A 15,846-nucleotide genomic window follows, 5' to 3' on the forward strand; every position below is an offset into this window, starting at 1 on the left:
ATGATGGAAATGCACTGATAATTTAAAGATTAAATAAAATATGGCAGTATAGTGATATGCATGACACTTTAAAATGCTGTCAAGTTGGCTGGGCATGGTGGTGTGTGCCTGTAATCCCAGCTACTTGGGAGGCTGAGGGAGGAGAATCGCTTGAACCTGCCAGGCGGAGCTTGCAGTGAGCAGAGATCTTGCCATTGCACTCCAGCCTGGGCGACAGGGTGAGACTCTGTCTCAAAAAAAAAAAAAAAATTGCTGTCAAGTTATATATAATTGTGTCATTGCAAAGGACATACAAAAGAGATGGCAGGCTAGATTTGGCCCATGGTCCATAAATTGCTGACCCTTGATTTAGTTCATAAAGCAAAAGGATAAAGAGATGTAAAAGATTCAGTATGACAAGTCAATTTCCCTTATATTAATTTATAAATTCAGGACAATATGAAAACCCTATTATAATTTTAAAAAGAGAATTCAACAAACTAATTCCAAAGTTTATCTGGCAGAGTAAATGTGTAAGAATAACATCAAAAACGTTTGAAAAATAAGAATACCAGAGAGTACTTGCCTAATAGATACACAATATAACCACAAATCTTTGGTACTTTAAATCAGTGTGATACTGATGTAAACAAAACAGAGGAGAGAATCTATAAATAGATCCACATATATGGAAATTCAATACATATGGGGGCAAGATGACATTTTAAATCAGTTGGAAAAGTATGAATTCCTTAACAAATACTGCTGGATCATCTGGCTATTTGGGATTAGATCCTTATTTCAGATAAAAAAATCTAAATGCTCACAAAAAACTATAAAAGTACTATAGAAAATATAGAAAAAACAGTTTTTTAGAAAAACATTTTAGGTTCAGGGGCACATGTGCAGGTCTGTTGTATAGGTAAATTGTGTGTCGCAGGGATTTGGTGTGCAGATTCTTTCATCATTCAGGTAATAAGCATAGCACCTAATAGGTCATTTTTTGATCTTTACCCTTCTCTCACCCTCCACCCTCAAGTAGGCCCTGGTGTCTGTTGTTCCCTTCTTTGTATCCATATATACTCAATGTTTAGCTCCCACTTATAAGTGAGAACATGCGGTATTTTGTAGAAAAACGTTTTTAAAACTTGCAGTGAGAAAAGATTTCCAAAAACACAAAACTCAAATGACATAAAGGAAAAGATCTACAGATTTTATAACATACAAATTAAAAACACTAATAACAAAGTTAAAGACAAGTAGCAGATTAAATACCAGCAACATTTATAATCAATAAAGAATTTATAGCTCTAACATACAAAGTGCTCCTGCAAACAATAATAAGTACATTTGTTGAGTACTCACTATGGGCCAAGTACTATATTTATATGAATTAGCTCATTTAATCTTCAACTATGAAATAGATACTATTATCATCCCATTTTTCAGATGAGGAAACTAAGCGAGAAGAAGCTAGGTAACTTACCCCAGAAAAAAGCAACTCAATGGAAAGCAAAAGAAAGGATATTAAAGTAGTATATAGGATATCATAGAATACATGAAAGAAGAAATACAAATGGCCAACAGACAAATGAAATGAGGTTCAACATTGCTAGTAATCAGGGTAGTGAAATAGAAACATCAGTGACATATCACTTGTGTCTGTCAACTTGGCAAAAATTTTATGTATATTAACAAACAATATACAGCACGGTCTTTTATGTTTTTAAATATTATGTAGTTGTATTCATTGTGTATATATATTATTCTGCAATTTGCTTTTTTCAGCAATGTTACATTTTTGAGCTTTAATCAAAATGATGCATGTAGTTATCTAGTCCATTCATTTAAATTTTTGTATAAGTGTTCATTGTATCAATAAAAGAAAAAATGTTTATTCCCCCAAATTATAAGAATGTGAGGGATCAAGGCTACCTGCATACACTTGGTAAGAATGTCAACTGATGTAGTCCTTTTGGAAGATAATTATGGCAATATTTATTATCAGAAGGTAAAATGTCCATGTCCTTTATCCCAGTTAGTTCACTCCAAGACAAAACATCTATCCTACAGAAATATACATGTAGGAAGATATGTATGCATAAATGGAGACTTTGCAAAATCAGTTATAATAGTGAAAACCTGCAAACAACCCAAATGTCTTTAATAGAAACATGGTTCAACCAATTACAGTATACCCACCACGTGAATTACTGTGCAGCCATTAAAGTAATGAAGTAAATCTGTATATACTGATATGAAAGGATGTCTCTGATAATATTATTGGTGGAAACACAAATTGCTGAGGCAGTGTATATATATATATATATATATATATGTGTATATATATATGTGTGTATATATATGTGTATATATGTATATATGTGTATATATGTGTGTATATATGTGTGTATATGTGTATATATGTGTATATATGTGTATATATGTGTGTATATATGTGTATATATGTGTATATATATATGTGTATATATGTGTATATATATATGTGTATATATGTGTATATATATGTGTATATATGTATATATATACATACCTACACAAACCAATTTTATATGTCTAAGACTAGGTGAGCAGAGGAGCCCCTGCTGATCTCAATCCTACAGTTGAGCAGAGTTTGGCTGTGGCCTCTGTGCCTTACCCATCTGTTATGCCCACCTATTTATGTGTCTATCTTAAATTACAATTTACATGGTTTAAGAGTGACACCTCCTTAATCATCTACCAAAATCCTTTGGTAGCCAAGATCAGTGTGAGTTATAAAATTATGCTCAGTCTGTTTTGATGAGATGGTCTGACTGTCTTAGTGTCTCAGTTTCCAAGCCTCAAGCCCATCTTGAATGGGGATTTTGAGACATGAAAACCACTACAGGAACCTGATGGAGAAATGGCTTTTGGTATCTCTATCTGAATTATGATTATCTTAAATTCATGAAGCATTCTGTCTGCAGAAAAGCTAGTGGGTTTGAAAGAAATAATGTAAATGCAACTTTACAGCTTCTTAATCGAGGTCCTTCTCCAACTCTTCACGTTGTATTTAGGGTGGTGGGGGTGGAGCCAAACGAGGGAGGGCAATTCCACAGGGCTGAAGATGGTGGCATGATTCATAGGATTTATGCAAACCCTGTGAGTAAATTCTAAGGAAGAGAAATAAGTAACATTTTGATTTTATTTCTGTAAACATAAGATAATACTGGCCGGGAACAGTGGCTCATGCCTGTAATTTCAGCACTTTGGGAGGCCAAGGTGGGCAGATCACAAGGTCAGGAGTTCGAGACCAGCCTGGACTACATGGTGAAACCCTGTCTTTACTAAAAATGCAAAAATTAGCCAGGCGAGCTGGCACATGCCTGTAATCCCAGCTACTCGGGAGGCTGAGGCAGGAGAATCACTTGAACTCGGGAAGCGGAGGCTGCAGTGAACCGAGATCATGCCATTGCACTCCAGCCTGGGTGACAGAGCAAGACTCTGTCTCAAAAAAAAAAAAAAAAAAAGATAATACCATCAGTATGGTAAATTCTGATTACTTAAGTTTATTCCCCATTTACATCCTGTGGCCAAGTAAAATTTGTGTGTGCATTCTCTGATATTTAGTGTTACCTGATGAAACAAGTTTATATGGAAAAGTTCATTTTTACTGAAAATTAAAATTGTGAAAAAAAGAGTGACATTTCTTAACATGATTTGAAGAATGAAATTGGCATTTCTATGACAAAGAGTGAGTCTGATTTTTGCTGATTATTTTATCAATAAGGACTGATTTTTCCAGCTAAATTATATGACAAACATATTACATAAATTGAATAAACTAAATGTGAAGCTCCAAGATGTAAGATTAAAATATATTGATAAAGGGGTAATAAAATTGACAATATTTTTATTTTATCAACCTTCCTGATAATATTGGGTTAAACAGCAATGACTACCTCTGTAAAAATGAAAAATAAGAATAGAATTTATGCCAAACCCTCTCTCATTTCTAACAATAAATAACATTTATCCATAACTATTAAGCCAATTGAGAGAAAAATTTCATTTATCTAATGAGAAGATAATTTTTTTTTTTTTTTGAGACGGAGTGCCGCTCTGTCGCCCAGGCTGGAGTGCAGTGGCGCGATCTCGGCTCACTGCAAGCTCCACCTCCCAGGTTCATGCCATTCTCCTGCCTCAGTCTCCCGAGTAGCTGGGACTACAGGTGCCCACCACCAAGCCTGGCTAATTTTTTTGTATTTTTAGTAGAGATGGGGTTTCACCGTGTTTGCCAGGATGGTGTCGATTGCCTGACCTTGTGATCCGCCTGCCTCGGCCTCCCAAAGTGCTGAGATTACAGGCCTGAGCCACCGCTCCTGGCCGAGAAGATAATTTTTAAATAAAAATTTTACATTTAATAACTTTAGAAATATATGTTATTTTATCAATAATATACTAATAATAATATTTGTAATGATACCTAAAGCCACATATCATTTGATACTTGGAATTTTACAATCATGAAATTTTAAGATATTTCATTTTCAATGTATGTGCATATTTTTGTTCATTAAAGTATAATAAGGTGATCAACAGAAAAAATTCAAGCACAAAATATATAACATTAGGGGAGTAAAATGGAAATATGAATTCATTGAGGAAAAGGAATGATATGTAATCTGTTGCTAAGAGCTTATTCGAGCCCAGGAGCAGTGGCTCACGCTTGTAATCCCAGCACTTTGGGAGGCTGAGGCAGGTGGGTCACTTGAGGTCAGGAGTTCGAGACCAGCCTGGCCAACATGGCGAAACCTGTCTCTACTAAAAATACAAAAATTAGCCAAGCATGGTGGCGTGTACCTGTAATCCTAGCTACTCAGGAGGCTGAGTCATGAGAATCGCTTGAACAGGGGAGGAGGAGTTTGCAGTGAGCCGAGATCGCGCCACTGCACTCCAGCCTGGGCGACAGAGCAAGACTCCATCTCGAAAAAAAAAGCTTATTTGAGCATTTAAAAAATTGATTGCTATGGTATTTGGAGTCTGCTATACATAAGTTTGATAAAACAGTTTTATTTTAAGATATCAATATTTAAATATTTTAAAAGTAATAGATTGCCATCTTTTAAAAAATGTATGATAAAAATTTTAGATGCCAATTTTAAAATGTGTCAGAGGGCAGAGCGAGACTCCGTCTTAAAAAAAAAAAAAGTGTCAGAGGGGTACATAGTTTTTCCAAAATAAGAGGGTATGTAAGCAAAATTTTAGGAAACCACTGAAATTCTAATCTCTAAGAATAAAGTTAGTGCTTTTAAAAAATATAGCTAGAATTTTGGAACACATTGAATTCTCATGCAAAGTTTTGTGACTGTGATTTTCAAGTCAAATCAGTCAGCCTATTATATAATTCTCTTTAGGGGTGTGCTGGCAAAGAGAAGATAAATGGTGGGTCCAATCATGGTTAGAATTGTGTCCTGGAGTGAGATAGGATCCAGGGAGTTGGCATAATTTTAGTCAGTGTGGTTTTAATGATGGCTGGTGAATTCTAATCTGAACAAGGAGTAAAGTAAAAAGAGCAGGGAAGTAATGGATAATAAAAGGGATTGAGTCAATGGACTGAAGGTTTCAGTGATGCTACTGACCCAGAGCTACGGAACTAATCTGGTTAATGAGTTAGGAGGACAGGAAGGAGGTTGTCACTGGATGGTGAGATGTGAGATGTCTGAAATCAAGATTTCAAAGAGGATGATAAGATCTATAAAGTGAAGATGAGTATGAATGGCTAAAATGGAGGAAAGGGTTGTTAGAATCAAGGAAATCAAGGAACTCTGAGTATAGGCAAATAAAGGAACTAAAGATGAATTCATCCTTCTCTGGACTTCCACAGCACATGGATTATCTTATGCAATTTATTCTTTCAATTGAAGTTACATGAATACCTACTTGTCCTTCCTCCTTTCTTCATCCCTTTAATTCACATCCCTACACATATAGTACAATGCTCATTTTAAGTGTTTGGTTTCTATTGCTGAACTGAGTTGAACTTTTACTTTTTTGTGTATGGTAATTCCACTAATAGAATTCTCAGAAAACCAGAGAATGTTTCCTTTATCCCATAAATATTAATACCTACTTACCTGCATCCCAGAAGTCCTATAGTTGTAAACAGTTCCTTTCAATTGGATCTGTTCTCCTCGTACAACAGAATATGGTATATTCATTTCCACGAAGACATCTTTGAACACCTTTGCCTTGACAGTATCAGCAACACATATACCTTCAGCCCAAAGTGGAAGCAAAGTAGAATCATATTAGGAAATTCCTATAATGCTTTATTGGTATTAAACTTTCTCACATTTGCTTTACTTCAAGGAAAAAAGAATATTAGATCATTTTTTTCTCTGAACTCTCACCTCATGTCCTTGAATTTTCTATTTATTGATCTTAATTTCAATCATAATTAGTATTAACAAAAAACTTCGTTTATTCAACAAATAGTTAATTCTATTTAAGGCATGAGAATGTTTATCAACTTACGCACCAAATCTTTTTAGATATTCATTATTGGCTCCATTTTTAATGAGTATAAAATTTTGATTGTGGAAACCAAGATTTTGAAACAAAAGTAGCAAACAAACAAACAAAACCATTCCTGAAGCTATTTGGAAAGCATCTGCACTTAATCATCATAAAGATCAGCCCAAGAGAGGTCATTTATTTGTTTCTAACTCTACACAAGCTCCCAGTCAGTGAGAAAAATGAAGGAAAATAAAGACTTGAGGCTGGGTGCAGTGCCTCAAGCTGTAATCCCAGCACTTTGGAAGGTGGAGGTGGGAAGGTTGCTTGAAACCAGGAGTTTGAGAACAGGTCGGACAACATAGCAAGACCCCTTCTTCATTTACAAAAAAAGGAAAAACAAAAAAAAAAGAGAGGAGTGAAAGGAGAAATCAACATGTTCAAAGATGTGGGTATATCCAAGTCTTTTGGTAATACATAAAAAAATAATATTTTTAAAAAATTGCTACCATTTAAGTCCTGGGTAAACTAAATAGATACTAACAAAGAATTACATCTTGCTAATCAAATCACTATTTAAATGCACATATCACTTAAGCCTGCTTACCACTGTTTGAAATGCCAACACCTTGAATTTCCCAGGTGGTTAGAGAATCAGGTAGGGCAAACTGCAACTGTTTTCTGGAAGTTAAAATGTTGATATTCAAATACAGTGGAATATTGATTAACCCAACTTAACAGAGACATCCATTAACAGAATTTTTGCTTCAAACTACTTTAGAGAAAGAAAAAAATTCACGAGATGAAATCACATCATTAAGGAAAACCTCACCAAGAAAAATATATTCAGTAACTCCCCTATATATTGCATGCTTTTAGACATTGCACCTCTATGATGAGAATTCAAATTCAGAAGAATGCCTTTGAAACATTGCAAAATCCAAGCACACAAAACAAAGAAAAAGATATGTTTGTTGTGAGTATACTCTAAAATAGGGAAGCAAAGTGATGCATGTTAGCACTGCTCAAAACAAAGCTGACATAACTAAAAACTGCTGATTATGATTAAGCTTGTATATTTATTTACAGCTATTGTCTACCAACTTTGTATAAGGTATAGTGCTGAGTACTGAGTAAACAGCACTGATAAGATACAGTCCTGCTCTCAGGCAGTTTACAATCTAGTGGAAGAAATAGTTGAGTAAATAAATTACACTACACTGTAATAATTGTACCAATAAGGCATTATAAGAGTTCAGAGGCAGTGTGCATTCGTTCAATACATTTATTTTCGGTATCCTAGGCCAAGTCCTGGATATAAAACAGTAATCTGAATTTAGTTCACGCCCTTGAGGTATTTACATTTTAATGTGGAAGACAGGAAAGTAAACAAGTCATTATAATACAATATGATACACACAACAGGGTTAATTGAGGGTGTAATTAATCCAATCACTGGTAGGGTGGGGAGCAGTGGCCAGAAGGTTTACTAGAGGACATGCTAGCTAATGGGTAATGTCAGATGAAATGGACAACAATTGTGTGGAAGAAGGATTAGAGAAGACAAGGGTAGAAATAAGGAGATGCATGAGGAGACAACTGCAGGGCTTTGAACTAATTCCTTGCCTTCTCATTGGAAAACCAGTGCTTTAAGCCCATCTAAGAAGAGTGTGGCTCAAGGACTCAGCCCATCACTGTTTTCAGTGGTATAGAGGAAGTGTTTCCTTAAAATGTATTGAATAAAAAACTTTAAAAAGAAAACCTTTCTTCCTGTTTATTAATGTTTGTTTTATAGTACAGATATTTTAGGATAAAAATAGTGGCTTAATATAGTGTATCGTACATAGTTGTGTGTAGTAAATGCATACTGAAGTCAAACAAAATTAAATGGAATAGCACCCTTCTTCATTCTGACCTGGAGCCAATCACCAGTACGATGTATATTAAAAAAATAAAAATTTAAAAAAGCAAAGCAAAACAAAACAAAATTTGATCAAATTGCAGAATCATCTTAACTCCTATGCAAGCTATTGGGAAATGGGTAGTTTCCAGATTTTTAGCCATAATACTTGCATTACCCACATTTCTTTCAAGGAAACATGAAAGAAGTATAATACCTTCTGGGAACAAGATGAACTTCCCATAACCAGCTTTCTGGAAAATAACTCCGAATTTCTGGCTTGCTTACTGGTAACAGGGTCTTCATGTCTGGACAAAAAAATCATATTCAATTATGGAAAAACAATATAAATTCTACTTATAGGTGAATTTTAAAATATGGCCATTAATCTACAACTTAAGCATTTTCTGAAAGATAAATAAAACACTTTGTTTAATGCTTCCAAAATAGAACTATAGGCAGGGTGCACTGGCTCATGCCTGTAATCCCAGCACTTTGGGAGGCCGAGGTGGGCAGATCACCTGAGGTCAGGAATTCAAGACCAGCCTGGCCAACATGTTGAAACCCCGTCTCTACTAAAAACACAAAAATTAGCTGGGCATGGTGGCAGGTGTCTGTAGTCCCAGCTACTCAGAAGGCTGAGGCACAAGAATCACTTGAACCTGGGAGGTAGAGGTTGCAGTGAGCCGAGACTGCACCACTGCACTCCAGCCTGGGTGACAGAGCGAGACTCTGTCTCAAACAAACAAACAAACAAACAAACTATAAAGGCCTTAGGATTTTTCCACTAATAGCATTGGCAAAACAAAGCATTAAATATCTTTAATGATTTTTTTTTCTTAAATTGCTAAATGTTTAGTATTCCTGAGATTATACAAGATATTGATCAGTCTATAAAGTTATTTGCACTTATATAATTGTAATAATTGTGTTTATATTAGAAAAAAAGGAGGCTTTATATGATTCTCTGCCTTCTTGAACTTGGTAATTTGTTTATATTTACTTTAATAAAAATGGACAGAACTTCTGTTTTCATCTAAGACGCATTAATAGAAAACCAAACATGACATGCAAAATAACAGTTTTCAGACATTAGAGCATAAGCAAGACTGTGATCTCTGAGAGAAAGGAAACAATTAGGTGAAACCTAAAATTGCCCCAGCTTACTGCCTAGAGGCAGTTTACAAACTAGGGCAGGGAGAGGAATACAAGCACAGCCTGATGATTTTGAAGACTTGTGGCAACACTGATGGGAGTTTTGCAAGGCCAACTTGTCTGGAATGAGGGAGAGTTTCAGGAAGGAGGGGGCTGCAGAGATAGACTTCTATCCAGCTGAAGCCAAACCAGATGATTATAGTTGAAAAATTGAAAAATGAGAAAATGTATGAGAGGGGAGAGCAAGATGGCTGAATAGAAGCCTACACCATTTGTCTTTCCTGTTGGTACACTAAATTTTAACAACTAACTACACACAAAAAGCACCATCATGAGAACTGAAAATCAGGTGAGCAATCACGGTACCTGGTTTTGACTTTACATCACTGAAAGAGACATTGAAGAGGGCAGGAAAGATAGTCTTGAAGCACCGATGCCACTCCTCCCACATCCCCTAGCAGTGACTGTGCAGCATGGAGAATCTCTGTGTTGGGAGAGGGAGAGTGCAGTCATTCTGTGGCTTTGCATTGAACTCAGTGCTGCACTGTCACAGTGGAAAGCAGAACCAAGCTGTACTCAGCTGGTGTCTGCCCACGGAGGGAGCATTTGGACTGACCCTAGCCAGAGGGGAATCGCTCATCCCAGCGGTTGGAGCTTGAGTTCCAGCAAGCCTCCCCACCATGGGCTGGAGTGCTCTAGGGCCCTAGGTTAACTTGAGGGGCAGTCTAGGCCACAAGGACTGCAATTTCTAGGCAAGTCCTAGTGCACTGGAAGTCCTAGCCAGAACAATTAGACAAGAGAAGGAAATAAAGGTCATCCAAACTAGAAAGCAAGAAGTCAAGTTATCCTTGTATGCAAATGATATGATCATATATTTGGAAAAACCTGAGGACTCCACCAAAAAACTATTAGAACTGCTAAATGAATTCAGTAAAGTTGCAGGATATAAAATCAACATACAAAAATCAGTAGCATTTCTATATGTCAATAATGAACAATGTGAAAAAGAAATTTAAAAAGTAATACCATTTACAATAGCCACAGATAAAATTAAATACCTAGGAACTAACTTAACCAAAGAAGTAAAAGATTTCTACAATGAAAACTATAAAACACCAATGAAAGAAATTCAAGAGGACACACAAAAAAATGGAAAGTTATTCCATATTCATGGATTGGAATAATCAATATTGTTAAAATGTCCATAATGCCCAAAGCAATCTGCTGATTCAATACAATCTCTATGAAAACACCAATAACATTCTTTGCAGAAATAGAAAAAAAATCCTAAAATGCATATGAAACTACAAAAGACCAGAATAGCCAAAGCAATCCTGAGCAAAAAGAAAAAAACTGGAGGAATCACATTACCTGACTTCAAATTATACTATAGAGCTATAGTAACCAAAACAGCATGGTACTGGCATAAAAGCAGACATATAGACTTATGGAACAGAATAGAAAACCCAGACAAATCCACACACCTATAGTGAACTCATTTTTGACAAAGGTGCCAAGAACATACATTGGAGGAAGGACAATCTCTTCAATTAATGGTGCTGGGAAAACTGGTTATCCATATGCAGAAGAATGAAACGTGACCCTTATCTCTTGCCATATACAAAACTCAAATAAAAATGGATTAAAGATTTAACTCTAAGACCTCAAACTATAAAACTGCTACAGGAAAACACTGGGAAAACTCTCTAGGACATTGGTCTGGGCAAAAGTTTCTTGAGTAATACCCCACTACACAGACAACCAAAGCCAAAATGGACAAATGGGATCACATCAAGTTAAAGAGCTTCTGTACAGCAAAGGAATCAATAAAGTAAGGAGACAACCCACAGAATGGGAGAAAACACTTGCAGCTACCCATCTGACAAGAGATTAATAACAAGAATATATAAGGAGTTCAAACAACTCTACAGGAAAAAATGTAATAATCCCACTTAAAAATGGGCAAAAGATTTGAATAGACATTTCTCTAAAGAAGACATACAAATGGCAAAAAAAAGCATGTGAAAAGGTGCTCAACATCAGTAATCACCAGAGAAATGCAATCAAAGCTACAATGAAATATCATCTCATCTCAGTTAAAATGGCTTTTATTCAAAAGACAGGCAATAACAAATGCTGGAGGGGATGTGGAGAAAAGGGAACCCTTGTACACTGTTAGTGGGGATGTAAATTACTATAACCACTATGGAGAACAGTTTGGAGGTTCCTTAAAAAACAAAGAATAGAGCTACCATATGATCTGGCAATCCCACTGCTGGGTATATACCCAAAAGAAAGAAAATCAGTACATCGAAGAGATATCTGCATGCCCATGTTTGTTGCTGCACTGTTAAAAATAGTCAGGATATGGAAGCAACCTAAATGTCCATCAACAGATGAATGGATAAAGAAAATGTGGTGCATATACACAATGGAGTACTACTCAGCCATGAAAAGAATGAGATCCTGTCATTTGCAACAATATGGATGGAACTGGAGGTCATTTTGTTAAGTGAAATAAGTCAGGTACAGAAAGACAAAATTCCCATGTTCTCACTTATTTGTGGGTGCTAAAAATCAAAACAATTTAACTCATGGAGATAGTAGAAGGCTGGGAAGGGTAGTAGGAGGATGAGGGGGATGTGGGGATGGTTTATGAGTACAAAAAATAGAAAGAATGAATAAGACTTAGTACTTGACAGCACAACAGGGTGACTATAGTCAATAATAATTTAATTGTACATTTAAAAATAACTAAAAGAATATAATTGGATTGTTTATAAAACAAAGGAGAAATACCTCAGGGGATAGATACCCCATTTTCCATGATGTGATTATTACTTATTGCATTCCTGTATCAAAGTATCTCATGTACCCCGTAAATACTATTTACCCACATAAATTTAAAAATAAAAAAAAATTAAGAGAAAAAAGCCAAATCCTCCCTCCAAAAAGAAAAACAACATATGGACTAGATTGTTTATTAAAATTCTGCTTATAATAAGCAAATATTATTAGCCAGGCATGGTGGCGGGTGCATGTAATCCCAGCACTTGGGAGGCTGAGGCAGGAGAATTGCTTGAACCCGGGAGGCGGAGGTTGCAGTGAGCTGACACTGTGCCATTGCACTCCAGCCTGGGCAACAAAAACAAAACTCCATCTCTCAAACAAACAAACAAAGCAAAACAAATATTGGAAAACAACCTGAATCTTAGACACTGTACATCTCAATGAATATATTTCTACAAACATAAATTTTGTGACCATTTACCAAAATTATGGTTATTAGATATTGCTTAACAATAGGGCTATGTTCTGAGAAATATGTTGTTAGATGATTTTCTTGTGTGACCATCATGGAGCATACTTACAACTAATCTAGATGGTATAACTTACTACACATCTAGACTATATAGTATAGCCTATTTCTCCTAGGCTACAAACCTGTACAGCATGTTACTGAACAGAATACTGCAGACAACTGTAATGCAATGATAAGTATTTGTGTATCTAAGCATATCTAAACACAGGAAAGGTACAGAAAAAATATGGTATTATAATCCTATAGGATCACCGTTGCATATGTGGTCCATCAGTGATGAAAATGTCATTACGCAGCACACATAAGTATAAAACAGAAGCTGTCATTTTGCTTTTGTTTGTTTTGTTAAAGACTATACATAGGCTGGGCACAGTGGCTCACGCCTGTAATCTCAGCACTTTGGGAGGCCGAGGTGGACGGATCACCTGAGGTCAGGAGTTCGAGACCAGCCTGGCCAATATGGTGAAACCCCGTCCCTACTAAAAATACAAAAATTAACCAGGTGTGGTGGCAGGCGCCTTTAATCCCAGCTACTCAGGAGGCTGAGGCAGGAGAATCGCTTGAACCCAGAGGCAGAGGTTGCAGTGAGCCAAGATTGCACCACTGCACTCCAGCCTGGGTGACAGAGCCAGATTCCTACTCAAAAAAAAAAAAAAAAAAAAAAAAAAAAGACTATATATAAAGCCTAAAAGTTCTGAAAACATTTTAATGAGAGGTCTGTAAATTCTGGAAACATGTATTATGGTTGAAACTGAAATAAGACATCAGCTTTTATGTAAGTAAACTTAACCTTAGGCTAGATTTAGAAATCTTCTCCTCTATTTCGTCAATGTAGATATAGACAGAATTTTTAATGGTTGTAATATCACAAAAGCGTAGACTTGTAGAACTCACAGGCATATTGGAGAAGATCTGGTCAAAGCTCCTTGCATGAGGCTGAGAGAGGATAAATAATCATTCAAGTTTATGGGATGACTTGGCTTTAACGTTATGCCAGGTCTTAACTCTGGCCTAGTGTACTCTGCTCTGTACTATACCTCTTCTGATGCCCAAAAATGAAGGATTTTTTTTTCTTATGGACATTTACAAGTTATCTTTTCTACTTTCAATTCTAAATAGATCATGAAAACTGCCTTTCTTAGCAGCATAAAATTACACAAAATTCCCCATATTGAGCAGAATTCTGATAGAAAACGTCATACTTACGTAGCCTTCCCAATTGCATGTCTTTATGAGAATTATTAGCACGGAGCTGGCTTGCGACGACACAACATTCGGTGAAAGCTTTGACGCATCTTGGCCCTATACTAATCCGTGCAGCTCGCTGCTCACAGGTTTCATCATTATTAACGCGGGCTCCATCGTAACAACATTTCTTCACTACTGAATGTTTATATTTAGCAGCTGAAATGGTAATAATGCAAGTGCTCTTGATCACACAGAGTCATAACATCTCAGGCTTAGAAGGAATCTCAAGGGATACCTGGTTTCTATTGCTATATGACCCCCCTACCCACAATAGTTACGGCTAGCTGACTGTCCAGACTCCCCTTGGAACTATTCTAAGAATGGGGAGAATGTGACCTTACCAAATGGTCCATTCCAGCTCACACTAAATGGTTAAAGGGTTTCCTGCAATTAAGCTAAATACTAACTCTTGAAACTGGAACTTTGGGTTCTGCCGAAAATAAGCAGAAAAATATAGAAAAAGAATAGAAAATATTTTTTAAGAAAATAAGTTAAATATTCAAGAAGCCTTCAAATATTTGAAGATGGCTATCATCACTATACAAATATTTCCTTCTTCAAGCTGAATATCCTATTTTTCAAAAACTTCTTATATAACATGGTTTGTGGACTTCACCTAGTAGCATTATCCTTCATTGTAAGTGCTCAGATTAGTCAATGTCTCTCTTTTCATATCATTAGAACTTAGAATAAAGGTTTGAATTAAAATAACTCATATACGAATGGAAGAAACTATTATATTACCATAGGCATGATATTAGTTGAACTCAATTTGCTGACTCCCAGTTTGATATTCTTTCTACAGTAACATGGCCAATTATCATAACCATTTAAATAATTATTTTAAAATAATTCTCACAAGATGTATTTTCCAAAGAATAATGCTACTAACAGTTAAATATATGAAATAGAAGTAATAGACTTCTAGGTATATCCCCAAAATAGTCAAATCATGCATTTTGTCAGAATAAAATGGAAGGATATGATTTTAATTGCTAGATGAAGTTATCAGAGATAAAATATTTATGACAAATAAAAGCTAATATTTTGGATTTTAGAGCTTGAAGTAATAAAGACCTATTTCCTTAGAGTAAGGCTATGGCAAATGAACTACTAGACTTTATTTGGATTAATCTTTCTGAGAGAGATAAGCTAGACCTCCATACATATCTTTCTTTTCATTCATTCTATTTCAATTAGGGAAATTTATATAACATTTAATTTTGTCCAGTTTTTGAATGATATGACTACAACCTTTTTACAATCACATGAATCTTACGGTACCTATTTCTTCTATCTTCTTTTGCAGCGTTCTTCTTGGCCTGAGAATTTCTTTACAAGGTTCATCTGGTTTTTTTAAACAAACGATAAAGCAGAAGGATAAAAAGTAGATAAAATCTCAAAAAAAAAATTCCATGAAACTATTTAAGTATTTAGAGGCTTCACAAGTCATTCATTAACAAATATTGAGGGGCTGCTTTGGATTAGGAACTGTGCACCATACTTCTTCATATGACTTGTTTTATCTTAGTGGAGTTCATGATCTAGTGTCATATCTTTTGACTTATTTTATCTGAATTTGGTTTTGAATCCTTCAGCCTCTCTGATCCACTGATTCCGAGAAATACCTAAGCATTTAGAGTGAGTGATGCTTTTGGTGGGTATGCTATTTTTATTATTTGCTCTTTGTGCTATATTATTGCAAATATAACTATGAATACCATAGTATCAAGTATAATTATGA

At 35.6% G+C, this 15,846-nt stretch overlaps 1 protein-coding gene across 5 annotated transcripts in view; it reads right to left on the reverse strand.

Annotated features, from left to right (window-relative positions):
- C5 (complement C5) overlaps positions 1-15,846 on the reverse strand; it is a 127,316-nt gene that overhangs the window by 47,213 nt on the left and 64,257 nt on the right. For 4 of the 5 annotated variants that reach the window (XM_054520565.2, XM_024252854.3, XM_054520564.2 and 1 more), the window contains 5 exons: positions 15,387-15,449; positions 14,061-14,258; positions 8,595-8,685; positions 7,085-7,158; positions 6,099-6,238 (listed from right to left, as the gene is read on the reverse strand). In XM_054520565.2, the coding sequence (XP_054376540.2) occupies positions 6,099-6,238; positions 7,085-7,158; positions 8,595-8,685; positions 14,061-14,258; positions 15,387-15,449 (566 nt within the window). Of the gene's footprint in view, positions 1-79; positions 227-6,098; positions 6,239-7,084; positions 7,159-8,594; positions 8,686-14,060; positions 14,259-15,386; positions 15,450-15,846 lie in introns of those variants that run through there. The other variant, XM_054520567.2, reaches the window with a different exon arrangement.

This window comes from Pongo abelii, chromosome 13 (assembly GCF_028885655.2).
Source record: "Pongo abelii isolate AG06213 chromosome 13, NHGRI_mPonAbe1-v2.0_pri, whole genome shotgun sequence".
NCBI classification, from domain to species: domain Eukaryota; kingdom Metazoa; phylum Chordata; class Mammalia; order Primates; family Hominidae; genus Pongo; species Pongo abelii.